This window comes from Mytilus californianus, unplaced genomic scaffold (assembly GCF_021869535.1).
Source record: "Mytilus californianus isolate M0D057914Y unplaced genomic scaffold, xbMytCali1.0.p SCAF_10, whole genome shotgun sequence".
Taxonomy (NCBI): domain Eukaryota; kingdom Metazoa; phylum Mollusca; class Bivalvia; order Mytilida; family Mytilidae; genus Mytilus; species Mytilus californianus.
In genome coordinates, this window is record NW_026262582.1 from 76,354,783 (window position 1) to 76,371,135 (window position 16,353).

General features: G+C 33.6%; 1 protein-coding gene across 1 annotated transcript in view; it reads left to right on the forward strand.

Annotated features, from left to right (window-relative positions):
- LOC127718560 (hyccin-like) overlaps positions 1-10,349 on the forward strand; it is an 88,933-nt gene extending 78,584 nt beyond the window's left edge. The window contains exons 10-12 of the mRNA XM_052224626.1: positions 3,322-3,409; positions 4,952-5,099; positions 7,597-10,349. Of these exons, the coding sequence (XP_052080586.1) occupies positions 3,322-3,409; positions 4,952-5,099; positions 7,597-8,060 (700 nt within the window). The 3' untranslated portion in view covers positions 8,061-10,349. The remainder of the gene's footprint in view (positions 1-3,321; positions 3,410-4,951; positions 5,100-7,596) is intronic.
- The last annotated feature ends 6,004 nt before the right edge of the window (positions 10,350-16,353 follow it).

A 16,353-nucleotide genomic window follows, 5' to 3' on the forward strand; every position in this document is an offset into this window, starting at 1 on the left:
GGTCAGAGAGTTGTTGCCAAGAATAGCCATCTCCCTAACTCTCATGACAGAGATGGTCTCAGGGCTTTATTATATGAGCTGCTTCGGATAGAAATCGACCTTATGCAAATGAATATCAATACATTTGTTAACTTATTTTGGGTTGAAAAAATCTTTATGCAAAGTATGTAACTGTTTGAAAATTGAGTCGATACAGGAACCCAATAAAATAGACCAAAATTCATCTTTTATTTCGTATTTGAATTTTCCAAAATTAATCAAAGTCTTATAAATGAACATGTATACGTGCACTTGCATACGTTCATATTATGTAGGTCTTGTTCATTGATAAAAGAATAGGTGGGCTATACATCAGTGAGACAGAAACCTAATGACACAAACAACCAAAACACATGTAGATTGTATGTGTATTGGGGAAAGAGAGTGTATATAGATTGTATGTGTATTGGGGAAAGAGAGTGTATGTAGATTGTATGTGTATTGGGGAAAGAGAGTGTATGTAGATTGTATGTGTATTGGGGAAAGAGAGTGTATGTAGATTGTATGTGTATTGGGGAAAGAGAGTGTATGTAGATTGTATGTGTATTGGGAAAAGAGAGTGTATGTATATTGTATGTGTATTGGGAAAAGAGAGTGTATGTAGATTGTATGTGTATTGGGGAAAGAGAGTGTATATAGATTGTATGTGTATTGGGGAAAGAGAGTGTATGTAGATTGTATGTGTATTGGGGAAAGAGAGTGTATATAGATTGTATGTGTATTGGGGAAAGAGAGTGTATGTAGATTGTATGTGTATTGGGGAAAGAGAGTGTATGTAGATTGTATGTGTATTGGGAAAAGAGAGTGTATATAGATTGTATGTGTATTGGGGAAAGAGAGTGTATATAGATTGTATGTGTATTGAGGAAGGAGAGTGTATCTATGTGTATTGGGAAAAGAGAGTGTATGTAGATTGTATGTGTATTGGGGAAAGAGAGTGTATATAGATTGTATGTGTATTGGGGAAAGAGAGTGTATGTAGATTGTATGTGTATTGGGGAAAGAGGGTGTATGTAGATTGTATGTGTATTGGGGAAAGAGAGTGTATGTAGATTGTATGTGTATTGGGGAAAGAGAGTGTATGTAGATTGTATGTGTATTGGGGAAAGAGAGTGTATGTAGATTGTATGTGTATTGGGAAAAGAGAGTGTATGTAGATTGTATGTGTATTGGGAAAAGAGAGTGTATGTAGCTTGTATGTGTATTGGGGAAAGAGAGTGTATATAGATTGTATGTGTATTGGGGAAAGAGAGTGTATGTAGATTGTATGTGTATTGGGGAAAGAGAGTGTATATAGATTGTATGTGTATTGGGGAAAGAGAGTGTATGTAGATTGTATGTGTATTGGGGAAAGAGAGTGTATGTAGATTGTATGTGTATTGGGAAAAGAGAGTGTATATAGATTGTATGTGTATTGGGAAAAGAGAGTGTATATAGATTGTATGTGTATTGAGGAAAGAGAGTGTATCTATGTGTATTGGGAAAAGAGAGTGTATGTAGATTGTATGTGTATTGGGGAAAGAGAGTGTATATAGATTGTATGTGTATTGGGGAAAGAGAGTGTATGTAGATTGTATGTGTATTGGGGAAAGAGGGTGTATGTAGATTGTATGTGTATTGGGGAAAGAGAGTGTATGTAGATTGTATGTGTATTGTGGAAAGAGAGTGTATATAGATTGTATGTGTATTGGGGAAAGAGAGTCTATGTAGATTGTATGTGTATTGGGGAAAGAGAGTGTATGTAGATTGTATGTGTATTGGGGAAAGAGAGTGTATATAGATTGTATGTGTATTGGGAAAAGAGAGTGTATATAGATTGTATGTGTATTGGGGAAAGAGAGTGTATATAGATTGTATGTGTATTGAGGAAAGAGAGTGTATCTATGTGTATTGGGAAAAGAGAGTGTATGTAGATTGTATGTGTATTGGGGAAAGAGAGTGTATATAGATTGTATGTGTATTGGGGAAAGAGAGTGTATCTCCTCTTAATTTTTTGCTTTCCTTTTCCAAGATTGTGTAAGCTATTACTTTCACTTAAACATTCATTAGTAAACTTTATCAAAGATGTCCGTTTAGCAACTTGTATATGTTACTCTTAAAATGATTAAATGATTTGTGGTTGCTTTACACTGCCGCTGGTCAAAAAGGTCTGATTATATATATATATGGTTGGGATGTTCTTCAATGTTTAATAAGATTGTATGCTTAAACACAACACAAGTTATTATGAGTGCATTTCTTTCTAACACAACGATGCAAATGGCTAAGCGGGAACATGTTTTGATCATTTGTTTCTAACATACGTTTGCAAAGTTTACATAAACTTTGACAAACTATGCACTCGCTAAAAATGCGTCTACAGTTTGTTGTTCATCGTTTGTTAGTACAAACGCTACATTTGTTTCTAACTTCAACCTGATTAAACGATGTATTTGTTTCTACGTTTGCAAAAAGTCTGTTTACCAACAACATGTGCATGCATTATTGGAAGTTCAAACAGGGTCAGTAAACACTGATTTAACGATGTATTTGTTTCTACTTTTGTAGCGTTTAGAAAACAACAACAAATGCCACACAACGTTTACAAAACTTTGGTTAGAAAGAAATGCACTCTATGACTCTTATTTATCCCATGCATTTGGCTATTCTTGATCTTAAGATATTGAATCTAATAAAGCTTTTAATTGATTTAAAATTAAAGTTTTGGTCATGGAATATTCTTAAACTTCCAGAGTTTTATTTAGGTTGGTCAAAGGGAGATAATTAAAATCACAAAATTAGTCAAAACTCCAAAACTTTGATATTAATGGATCATTCCCAATTTTCATTTTGTTCCATGTATAACTTCATTTGAAATATTTTTAGCTATATATACAGTTTCGATTTTGTTTGTTAATTTTTTTTTTTAAAGTATTATAGTTTTTCCAACTGGTCAACCTTTTCAAGCTCAGTAGAAATGATTTTATCACTGATTCCCCTTGGTTGACCTGTGGTCTCCATGAGTGCGGGAGGTGATGGGTTAACACATGGGTTGATCTGCAGTGGCAGTTCCAGAAATTTTCAGGGGGGGGGCTCTAGTCATGCTTCAACCAAATTTTTCCCACAAAAGGGGGGCCCGAGCAGATTAGAAATCAGATCGGTGTGACAGTCCAGTACAAAGCAGGATGTATATACCATATTCTGGTCCTGATATGATATTTGCCACTTGGTTTTAAACACAAAACCACCATCATCATGATGATCAATTAACACTGAATGTAAAACTTCTTTTTAATTTTGTAGGTTTAATAGTGATAAATACTTAGCAACAAGAGCCATTCTAGACATCCACAACAGGGCAAGTTATGAACTCTATCCTGATATACTTTTGGTAAGTTTTTTGATAAACTGTTTGTTATTTGAATTAGATGTAAGTAATTATGGTAAGGTTTTCAGTAAATTATTTTATGTGTGAACTCCCAGTCATATCTGTCTAACAGTATGGATCTCTCATTATAAATGAGATTCTATTTTTCATGTACTGTAGATTAAGGAATTAATGTGTGTATTTATTATTGCAAATACTTGACCACTGGCAAAAATGCAAAATCTAATTAATGAGATTTAAAAAATTATGATAGAAAATCAATACTAAAATTATGAATGCATTTTTTGCATAAATAAAAACATTGCAATAATTTCTGAATCTACTGAAAGACACTGAACTGGGAAGAACCTCTTGGGTAATCTAGGTCATTTAACACCTTCATAGCTGAATTTACATTAATTGATTGTTGAAAGTACATCATAAGTTTTACAGTTAACTTCTGGAAAAATATTCGAATGGACTTTCAGAGGAGAAACTCATAAAATGTTCATTTTCATATGATTTAGTATAGAAATAATCAGTATTAAACATTCCTTATTTTTTTTCAAGATTAATTCTGTTAATTTATCTAAACCTGATCAGAAATCAATATTCTTGATACTTTTTACAATTATGGACTTTTGACGAGGTCAACACGTTATATATGGACCTGTTCAGGTTAGAGGACGAAGTCAGAGTGTCAATATAATCTAACAGGTCCATATATAACGTATTGACTGAGTGAAAGTCCTTCATTTCTATATTACATATGTAAATAATGTATTAGGAAAATGGCGTTCATTGTTCTTTCTGTGTATTTCAAAAATTGTATTTTGCAGGAATTTTAACATGTTATTGAAAATATCAATATTTTTTTTAACAACTTCATAGCCTGTTGCATTAGCTTTCTTGTATTCTTAGCGTCTGCATTTAACATAAAATTCTTGAAATCTCCTGATAAACTTGCAAATTTTCTTTTTGTCTGCTGCAGCGCTTCCTCTATAATTGTTATGTATGACGTCATAAATCTAAATTTAGCAAGATTTTTTTATATTGACCGTCAATATACATATAAATAGAAATATAGCGTCAATATACCTAAATATAGAAACAAGGCTACGGATACGTACAATAACCTTTGAAACATGTGATCGTAATACCCAATGAAAACTGTAGAATGATACACCATATGTAATATTATTATTTTGTATTATGATATTTATTCAGGAAAAATAAGGTAATTTAGATTGGATTGTCTCCCTTTGTTCACATTTATTTATCTGATTTTGATGGTTTGGATAAATAAATATTTCTCTAATTCTGATCCAATTTATCCTTTTCCTGACCTGTTGATTAATTTTACTAATCAACATGTGGTTTCGATAAATATTGTATCACACTTGATGCAGTGGTAGAATCTATATGTAAGGAGAGTATTAATGAGACGACTACCTTATGACACATCAAAGACATTTAAAAATGCATATGCAGACTTCAACAGCACACAGCTGTCTTTACAAAATTATATGTTTATTTTATATGATAATTGTAAGTGATCTATTTTAGGTAACCAATGCCATAAAAAATTCACTTCCTGCTGGTCATGAAGAAGATGGTCCAATGGGACTAATGACAGTCACCCCGTCTAGCTCAGGTCACACCATCGCCAAATCTGCTATTACAAACGCATCATTTAGAACCAAGAAACTGCCTGGTAAGTTAAGACTATAGCGCCATCTATCTCAGGTCACACCATTGCATAATCTGCCATTACTAACACATCATTTAGAACCAAGAAACAGCCTGGTAAGTTAAGATTGTAGCGCCATCTATCTCAGGTCACCATTGCCTAATCTGCTATTACAAATGCATCATTTAGAACCAAGAAACTGACTGGTAAGTTAAGATTGTAGCGTCATCTATCTCAGGTCACCATTGCCTAATCTGCTATCACAAACGCATCATTTAGAACCAAGAAACTGCCTGGTAAGTTAAGATTGTAGTGCCATTTATCTCAAGGAGGTCGTAGGTTAAGACTATAACCCCATCTATCTCAAGTAGGTCGTGAGTTAAGACTATAGTGCCATCATCTCAAGAAAGTTGTAGAATAAGACTAAAGAGACTTCTTTCTCATGTCCTACCAAGTAAGTTACAACCAAAACCCAATCTATCTAGTCCACAACAAAAGTCCACCAATCTCATGTCCTACCAAATAAGTTACAACCAAAACCCAATCTATCTAGTCCACAACAAAAGTCCACCAATCTCATGTCCTACCAAATAAGTTACAACCAAAACCCAATCTATCTAGTCCACAACAAAAGTCCACCAATCTGCAGTTGCTGGTAACAACTTACAACTATAGTGCTTTTATCTCAAGTCCTACCTGGTATTTTTATAGCCCGTTTACCGGACGTATTATGGTATACCGTTATCCATCCGTCAGGACATGTCAGACATTAACTCAAAAATGCTTTAACCGATTTGCATAAAAATTTGGTGAATTGTTTATATCTATTGCTATGAGCTCCCTTTCGTTTTTTATAAATTTTAAGATTTTACGTTTCCGAGTTTTGGGGTTTTATTCATTAAAAAAAGGGGATTTTCCAGTTTTCGGACAATAACTCAAAAATGCTTTGAGCAGTTTTCATGAAACTTTGGTGAATTGTTTATATCTATTGCTGTGAGCTCCCTTTTGTTTTTTTTCAAATTTTTGATTTTACGTTTCCAAGTTTTAGGGTTTTATTCATTCAAAAAAAGGGGGATTTTCCAGTTTTCGGACAATAACTCAAAAAATGCTTTGAGCAGTTATCATGCTACTTTGGTGAATTGTTTATATCTATTGATATGAGCTCCCTTTCGATTTTTATAAATTTTAGATTTTAGGTTTCCGAGTTATGGGATTTTATTCATAAAAAAGGGGTGATTTTCAAGTTTTCAGACAATATCCTTAATGTGCTTTGAGCAGTTTTCATTTAACTTTGGTGACTGATTTGGCTCCCTTTAGTTTTTTATTTATAAATTTCTGATATGACATTGAGAAGTTATTGAACTTTATTCTTTGAAAACGCTACGGGCATATCATGCACTCATGGAGCAGCTGTTTATTAAATTTTTAATGTGATATTTCTCAAATCAAGAACTCTACAGATCTGTCATTACATATGCTATATAAGGGACTGATTTATTAACCTGTAACAAGCTTAGACCACACATTCATGAGATTTACAATTACTTTTGCAAAAGCAACATTTAGAACTAAATACCTTAAGACAAAAAATTTGTTCTGGGCCTGTATGCATAAAGGTAGTTAAGATTTGATCCGAGTAGATGGATTTTTCTACATGTCATACGATAAATTAGTACTATGATTTGATATCTTAACTTAAGTGGTTTTATGCATACGGGCCTAGATTTTTTTTCTGATACTTGTTTTATTTTATTAGGTATGAAGCCATTCACAGTAATTAAGTTTTTCAGTTACAAACATAAATAACTTGGGAATAAAATAACATTAAAGGCTGTTCCATTAAAATGGTTGTGGGGGTATTTTACCTTATTACCTATGCATCTTTATTTAGGTTTACATCAGCAATGTCTTGTATGAGTTCAAAAAACAATGCAGATTAATGAATTATATTTAAAAGAGTTATACCCCTTGGAAATATTAATAATAAAAGTGTTTTGTTAGTGCTCTCTCTCATGTACTATTCTTGTCAGATTTTTATGAAACTTACATTATAGGTTTATATCAGTAAATTCTTGGGTGAGTTCAAAAAATCAGTACCAATAAATTATTTTTCAAAGAGTTATGCCCTTGGAAATATTAATTATATGGAAAATTGCATTGTTAGCGCTCTCATGTGTAAAATCCTTGCCAGATTTTATCAAATTTATATCAAAAGGTTTATATCAGCAATGTTGTGGACAATTTCGAAAAATCAGTGCCAGCCAAATATTTTTAAAAGAGTTATGTGCCTTGGAAACATTAATTATATTGGAAATTGCATCACATTTGCTCTCAAGCCTTCATTTTCAAGATATTTATAATAAAATAATTTTTAAGATATTGCCCTTGGGCAGATAAATAAAATATGTGCAATGCGGGGGACATTTGAACTCTGTTCTTTTATTACCAAACCACGTCCATGCTAATGGAATAGACCTAAATAATTACAAACAATATTTGATGTTAAACATTTCTCTTTCAGATGACATAGATATCATAGAAGGAGATGAAAATTTGTCAAAACTAGAAACAATCGAAGAAGATAGTGATACTCCGACAAAATCTCTTGGCAAATTACCTAAACTCGCTGATAAAATTAAACTGGGAATTAAAAAAATGGACAAATCTAAAGTGAAAGAGCACAAACGAGATAGTGATGTGTCACGGACGTTATCTAACGGAGACACGGTAGATTCTGTACAGGTTAATGTAATAAAGAATAATTCCAGGACAAGTGCAGATAATGTAGAGCTGACGAGTCTAACGAACAAAAAGAATTCCATCCTAGAGGAAATTAATGAAGAGAAAGTCGGGTCGTCACCTCTGGGGAATTTACGACAAAAACATTCTAGTAGCTCACTTAAAGAAATGAAAAATAAACCAGGACATACTCGCCATTCATCAGGTTCCTCTGTTAATACAGAAAACTGTAGTACTGATCTCTAACATTGTATTGCCTTAAAATTGTTCATCAAAGGTACCTGCTTACATAAGAAATGCTAGGGATAGGAGAGCCTTAATTGTTCATCAAAGGTACCGGCTAACATAAGAAATGCTACGGGAATGACATTAAATATATGGTTTCTTTTATCCTTCAAAAACTCTTGGGACTGATATCAAATTAATGTGACTTTATTTATAGATAGATTATATTCGAATTTTCCATATAAACTAATGAAAATATGCAAATAAATCAGAAAAATATTTAAATTAGCATGAATTAGCATAAGAAGTCAAACCATTGTAAAATGTTTATCATGTTTATAACAGTTGTATTTATTATTGACAGAAAGGTATTTGGAAGGATTTTTTAAGTTGCACCATAAGGTTACACCTTTTGACAGGTTACTGGGAGAATTAATTTAAAGATTGACAGAACAAAACCAAACAATGCATGTAGTATCCCCTGCAGTCTTCACGATAAACTTATAAATCTGTAGAAATCAATTTGTTAAAAATTTTAGTTAGATTCAGTTGGCCTGTAGAGATAATTTTTACAGGCCTGATAGCAATTTTACAGCTTGGCCTGTGGTTAAGCAAGAAGACTGTCCCTACCTATGTAAAACTCTGTTGTAGAGTCTGAGAGGCCGTTAACCTATCATTTGAGGCAAGTTCGTGACTGTCCCTAGCTCTGTAAAACTCTGTTGTAGAGACTGAGAGGCCATTAACTTATCATCCTAGTAAAGGATTAGGATTATATTTCTAAATAAGTCTGTAACAAAAAGAATCATTTTAATGTACAGAAAGATTATTTGGTTTATAATAGTTGCAAACATCAATTATTGTGAGTCATTTTTTCCCACACAGTGTCATATTTCTGCAGTAACAAACATTTGTAGATACTAATAACATAAAGTTTTTTACTGGTATACGAAAAATCATTGTAGATAAATTTTAAATTACTCTCTAATATTAACATATATTTTAAGTACATTTGTAATTTTGTGTTTTTATTAATTTATTATTTAAACACCCTTTTATTTACTCTTTTTAAAAACTAAATTTTGTTAATTTGTGAGGTTTGATTGCAGTCAAATCTTCATTTCTTTTAAAATAGGGAAATCAAAACTCATTTTTCAATTAAAAAGATCTTATTTTATTTTGTTACTTCGTTTATTATTTTGTATGAAGAAAATACTCTATGGTCCCATTAATTACACAGCAATCAAACAACAACTGACTGTTCAGCTTTTCCTGATATTTAAACTTCCGATTATCTCCCTTTGACCAATTCTTAGATCTGAAATAAATCATGGTCAGTGTGGTATCTAAGAGTTCTTGTTTTTTGTGCTGTAGGGATTTTGTTTCTAAACTTACATCTCTTTTAATCATGATTATGGTTTTGTTGTTGGATTGCTGCCTTAATAAAGTATACCATACACCTCCTTTTATTCCTATTTATCTGTGTGTTGTTCCACTATTCTAGTCTGATATGGGTATTAACTTGGTTAGAGATTATACCAGCTGTTTTCCTCAGACTAATATTTTGACCTTAGGATTTGTATAGATTTCAGGGGCAATGAAACATTATGCAGACATCAATCAATCAATCAATCAATCAATCAATCATTTTTCAAAATGAAATGAAAAAGGGGGGTTACGTGAACCTTTTGTAAAACAAGGAATTCTTTTAATAAAAAATACATTGATAATGAAAGCAGTGAATATTGGATGTTACAACATAGTTTAGTATCTCTTGTGGCATAAACAACTTATTCTTACTCTGAATCAAACCATAATGAAAGTAGTTGTGATTCAGCTGTAAACTTTTATATATAAGAATGGTATATTTATATACATTTTTTCAATGTCCAATTTATATTTTTTTCATTGCAATATATTTTTTTTATTATTACAAATATAAACAATATAAAAAATGATGAGTTTTAACAGTGCAATATTTAACATTAAGTTAAAATGAACATTTACATTTTTAGAAAATCATTTCTGATCAAGTGATTCGATTGAGCTCTCTATTCAGGAACTAATGTATTCCTCTTTTGGGTTGTCTCCCCTATCAGTTATTTGAATAATAATTATCATTCAGTTTTTAGATTTGTGTTGATGTAAACATTTTCTTGAATTAATTTATCTTATGTGTATTGAAAAAGCCTTGAATCGGTATAACATCAACAAAATATAGTTCTTAATTGTAGATATCTCATAGATAATTATTTATTTATAATATGAACAAATGTATAGTAGAAAAATACAAAATAAAACAGATGAAATTTACTTTCTTTTATGATAAACACAAAACAGTGTGTTTAAAAGTTATAGAAAAGATGTCTTCTGGTTGTTCAGTATGTTAATGGATTGCCGTGTCATCGTGGTATACTCCTTGGAAAAGATGTCTTCTGGTTGTTAAGTATGTCAATGTATTGCCTTGACATTGTGGTATACTCCATAGAAAAGATGTCTTCTGGTTGTTAAGTATGTCAATGGATTGCCGTGTCATTGTGGTATACTCCTTGGAAAAGATGTCTTCTGGTTGTTAAGTATGTCAATGGATTGGCGTGTCATTGAGGTATACTCCATAGAAAAGATGTCTTCTGGTTGTTAAGTATGTCAATGGATTGCCGTGTCATTGTGGTATACTCCATAGAAAAGATGTCTTCTGGTTGTTAAGTATGTCAATGGATTACTGTGTCATTGTGGTATACTCCATAGAAAAGATGTCTTCTGGTTGTTAAGTATGTCAATGGATTGCCGTGTCATTGAGGTATACTCCATAGAAAAGATGTCTTCTGGTTGTTAAGTATGTCAATGGATTGCCGTGTCATTGAGGTATACTCCATAGAAAAGATGTCTTCTGGTTGTTAAGTATGTCAATGGATTGCCGTGTCATTGTGGTATACTCCATAGAAAAGATGTCTTCTGGTTGTTAAGTATGTCAATGGATTGCTGTGTCATTGTGGTATACTCCATAGAAAAGATGTCTTCTGGTTGTTAAGTATGTCAATGGATTGCCGTGTCATTGAGGTATACTCCATAGAAAAGATGTCTTCTGGTTGTTAAGTATGTCAATGGATTGCCTTGACATTGTGGTATACTCCATAGAAAAGATGTCTTCTGGTTGTTGAGTACTTAAATGGATTGCCGTGTCATTGTGGTATACTCCATAGAAAAGATGTCTTCTGGTTGTTAAGTATGTCAATGGATTGCCGTGTCATTGTGGTATACTCCATAGAAAAGATGTCTTCTGGTTGTTAAGTATGTCAATGGATTGCCTTGACATTGTGGTATACTCCATAGAAAAGATGTCTTCTGGTTGTTAAGTATGTCAATGGATTGCCTTGACATTGTGGTATACTCCATAGATAAGATGTCTTCTGGTTGTTAGTATGTCAATGGATTGCCTTGACATTGTGGTATACTCCATAGAAAAGATGTCTTCTGGTTGTTAAGTATGTCAATGGATTGCCTTGACATTGTGGTATACTCCATAGAAAAGATGTCTTCTGGTTGTTAAGTATGTCAATGGATTGCCGTGTCATTGTGGTATACTCCATAGAAAAGATGTCTTCTGGTTGTTGAGTACTTAAATGGATTGCCGTGTCATTGTGGTATACTCCTTGGAAAAGATGTCTTCTGGTTGTTGAGTACTTAAATGGATTGCGGTGTCATTGTGGTATACGCCATAGAAAAGATGTCTTCTGGTTGTTAAGTATGTCAATGGATTGCCTTGTCATTGTGGTATACTCCATAGAAAAGATGTCTTCTGGTTGTTAAGTATGTCAATGGATTGCCTTGACATTGTGGTATACTCCATAGAAAAGATGTCTTCTGGTTGTTAGTATGTCAATGGATTGCCGTGTCATTGTGGTATACTCCATAGAAAAGATGTCTCATGGTTGTTAAGTATGTCAATGGATTGCCCTGTCATTGTGATATACTCCATAGAAAAGATGTCTTCTGGTTGTTTAGTACTTAAATGGATTGCCGTGTCATTGTGGTATACTCCTTGGAAAAGATGTCTTCTGGTTGTTGAGTACTTAAATGGATTGCGGTGTCATTGTGGTATACGCCATAGAAAAGATGTCTTCTGGTTGTTAAGTATGTCAATGGATTGCCGTGTCATTGTGGTATACTCCATAGAAAAGATGTCTTCTGGTTGTTAGTATGTCAATGGATTGCCGTGTCATTTAGGTATACTCCATAGAAAAGATGTCTCATGGTTGTTAAGTATGTCAATGGACTGCCCTGTCATTGTGATATACTCCATAGAAAAGATGTCTTCTGGTTGTTAAGTACTTAAATGGATTGCCGTGTCATTGTGGTATACTCCTTGGAAAAGATGTCTTCTGGTTGTTGAGTACTTAAATGGATTGCGGTGTCATTGTGGTATACGCCATAGAAAAGATGTCTTCTGGTTGTTAAGTATGTCAATGGATTGCCGTGTCATTGTGGTATACTCCATAGAAAAGATGTCTTCTGGTTGTTAGTATGTCAATGGATTGCCGTGTCATTGTGGTATACTTCATAGAAAAGATGTCTTATGGTTGTTAAGTATGTCAATGGATTGCCGTGTCATTGAGGTATACTCCATAGAAAAGATGTCTTCTGGTTGTTAAGTATGTCAGTGGATTGCGGTGTCATTGTGGTATACTCCATAGAAAAGATGTCTTCTGGTTGTTAAGTATGTCAATGAATTGCCGTGTCATTGAGGTATACTTCATAGAAAAGATGTCTTCTGGTTGTTAAGTATGTCAATGGATTGCCTTGCCATTGTGGTATACTCCATAGAAAAGATGTCTTCTGGTTGTTAAGTATGTCAATGGATTGCTGTGTCATTGTGGTATACTCCATAGAAAAGATGTCTTCTGGTTGTTAAGTATGTCAATGGATTGCCGTGTCATTGAGGTATACTCCTTGGAAAAGATGTCTTCTGGTTGTTAAGTATGTCAATGGATTGCCTTGACATTGTGGTATACTCCATAGAAAAGATGTCTTCTGGTTGTTAAGTATGTCAATGGATTGCCGTGTCATTGAGGTATACTCCATAGAATAGATGTCTTCTGGTTGTTAAGTATGTCAATGGATTGCCGTGTCATTGTTGTATACTCCATAGAAAAGATGTCTTCAGGTTGTTAAGTATGTCAATGGATTGCCGTGTCATTGTGGTATACTCCATAGAAAAGATGTCTTCTGGTTGTTAATTATGTCAATGGATTGCCGTGTCATTTAGGTATACTCCATAGAAAAGATGTCTTCAGGTTGTTAAGTATGTCAATGGATTGCCGTGTCATTGTGGTATACTTCATAGAAAAGATGTCTTCTGATTGTTAAGTATGTCAATGGATTGCCGTGTCATTTAGGTATACTGCATAGAAAAGATGTCTTCTGGTTGTTAAGTATGTCAATGGATTGCTGTGTCATTGTGGTATACTGCATAGAAAAGATGTCTTCTGGTTGTTAAGTATGTCAATGGATTGCCGTGTCATTGTGGTATACTCCTTGGAAAAGATGTCTTCTGGTTGTTGAGTACTTAAATGGATTGCGGTGTCATTGTGGTATACGCCATAGAAAAGATGTCTTCTGGTTGTTAAGTATGTCAATGGATTGCCGTGTCATTGTGGTATACTCCATAGAAAAGATGTCTTCTGGTTGTTAAGTATGTCAATGGATTGCCGTGTCATTGTGGTATACTCCATAGAAAAGATGTCTTCTGGTTGTTAAGTATGTCAGTGGATTGCCTTGACATTGTGGTATACTCCATATATATAGAAAAGATGTCTTCTGGTTGTTAAGTATGTCAATGGATTGCCGTGTCATTGTGGTATACTCCATAGAAAAGATGTCTTCTGGTTGTTAAGTATGTCAATGGATTGCCATGTCATTTAGGTATAATCCATAGAAAAGATGTCTTCTGGTTGTTAAGTATGTCAATGGATTGCCGTGTCATTGTGGTATACTCCATAGAAAAGATGTCTTCTGGTTGTTAAGTATGTCAATGGATTGCCATGTCATTTAGGTATGCTCCATAGAAAAGATGTCTCCTGGTTGTTAAGTATGTCAATGGATTAGGAAACAAGTTATTGCAACTAATATGAATCGCTTTCCACTTTGCGGTTGCGAGTGGTGCCATGTAGCGGCATTAGCCTGCTCTTATTTGAAATCTACAAAGGTGTCTTTTACGTGCAAAATATATGGCTCTCTCGTAACACGGGCCAGCCATTCATCTTCCCCGTCCGTCGGACTATCCTCATATCTCAAGACCATACTCGCAAATGGTGTCAAGGGAGAGCCGAAAATTCAGTCTCTGAAATTTTCTCCCCGGAGCGGGGATCGAACCAGGAACCTTTGTGTTAGTAGTCTTATGCACTTACCATTACACCACGGCTCTCTTTGTTGAATGTGTCAACCAAATGTAACAATGACTTGTCTTTACTGACTTGGGTGTTAAACTTAGATTCATACCTGCTATTAAAGGGCGCTTTTAGTGCCTATAGAAATACCAACTACCTGTCAATACACTTTATCGCCGAATCTTACATACATAAAATTTAAAGTTTCAATCATATCTTCGCATTTCCAGTAAGTGTTTCTTGCATACTTTCCTTTTTCGTTTCAGAAAAAGGCTTTAAATGAGTAACAGCAAATAAATTTACAAAGATATTTTTCAAAAGACCATTTAATTGAATATGGAAACTTTCTCTGGATTAGATTGTGTGGAAATGTAGCGTAGAGAGAAGAAAAATCATTACTATCGACAGACTTAGAGGGGCCATCAAAAGCACGTATTATTATCTAAAACCTCTAAAGAATTTTTAACACTCCAAAAATGATTAATACCATATTTTTCATAGTCTTTATTACAAAAGTTAATAACAAGTTCTTTGATAGTAGTAAGGGAGGTTATCAGAAGCACTCATAGATTAGTAGTAGAACACTCACTAGATGAAATGAAATAACCATCAGTGCTATTGGTTATTTGGTGGCAGACAATTTATGGAGGAAGACGGAGTGGAGTGCTCGGAGAGTACTGCAGACCTACGCCTGGAAAAAGGAAAATCTTAGTCCATTAAGTTTGGATTCGAACACACCTGTCACGTGCTGGACTCGGAACTGACAACTTCAGTGTTGACAGGCTAGCGAAATAGTGGTTTGAACTACTTAAACCATTCGACCACCGAGGCTCCCAAACACTTTGAGACCAGGTATCAATTTTGTTTACATATCATACATGTGCATCATTTTTTGAAATCCAAATACAAAAAAAAATGGTTTGGCAACTTAAATCACAATGAAATAGCTTATTACATAGATATGAGAAGATGTGGTGTAAGTGCCATTTAGACAACTCTCTATCAGGGTCAAAGCTCAATGTTCTCATGTTCTCAATTTTGACTATTGTTTATTCTTGCATTTTTCTCTGACATTTTTAAAGTTATATATAAAAGAACAAGTACAAAATGTTTGCTTTATTGTGATGAAGTTATGATACATTTGGTCTGAAACAATCCAATGACATCTTGTAGGAGTTATTACCCCTGAAATGTTTTATTTTAATGATGCACTTAGTTGAAATAAAAAAAAGCTGGAATTTAGAATTGATACTATAAGTCGGAAGAACAGAAGTTAAGGAACAAAATAACATTAAAATATTGATTGTAGAACTCCATTTCGAGATATTTGAGTTTTCAGAAATGGCGGGAAATGTCTGACTCGCACTTTTACCCTATATTTGTATTGGCATTATTTGGGTCTCAAATCGAAAGAAAACAAATCTAGAATCTGCTAAAATTTCGGTAAATGACCTTTTTATGAGCTATTGAAGTCTTACAATATGAAAAGTGAAATGGGTGTTATGGGGGCAAACTATTTTACACTGTATTAAAGGAAAAAAAAAACCAACGACTCTAGAAACATCTGACACATATTCCTTAAGTACATTCACCCATAAGATAAATTGAGTATTACTTCAGATAGGGTACATGATAAAGCCATAAGGTCTTTTGTAAAATGTTGGGTGACATATGACCTTGAAAAATGTCAACCAGAAGTAACATTGAACAAACCGGAATAATCATTTTGGAACTTATTTCATAAAAAAAAAGAACATAGAAACCATATCTTTATAAATGGGAATACATAAATTATCTGCAACCGGAAGTTACATTCTATAACCAGACTGAGTAGCAAAGTATCTCCCTTATTACACGCATAAAGTAGACAAACCGTATATATTTTTCGAATCAGTTTGAAAAAATGCAATCATATGAGATAGGAAGTGACA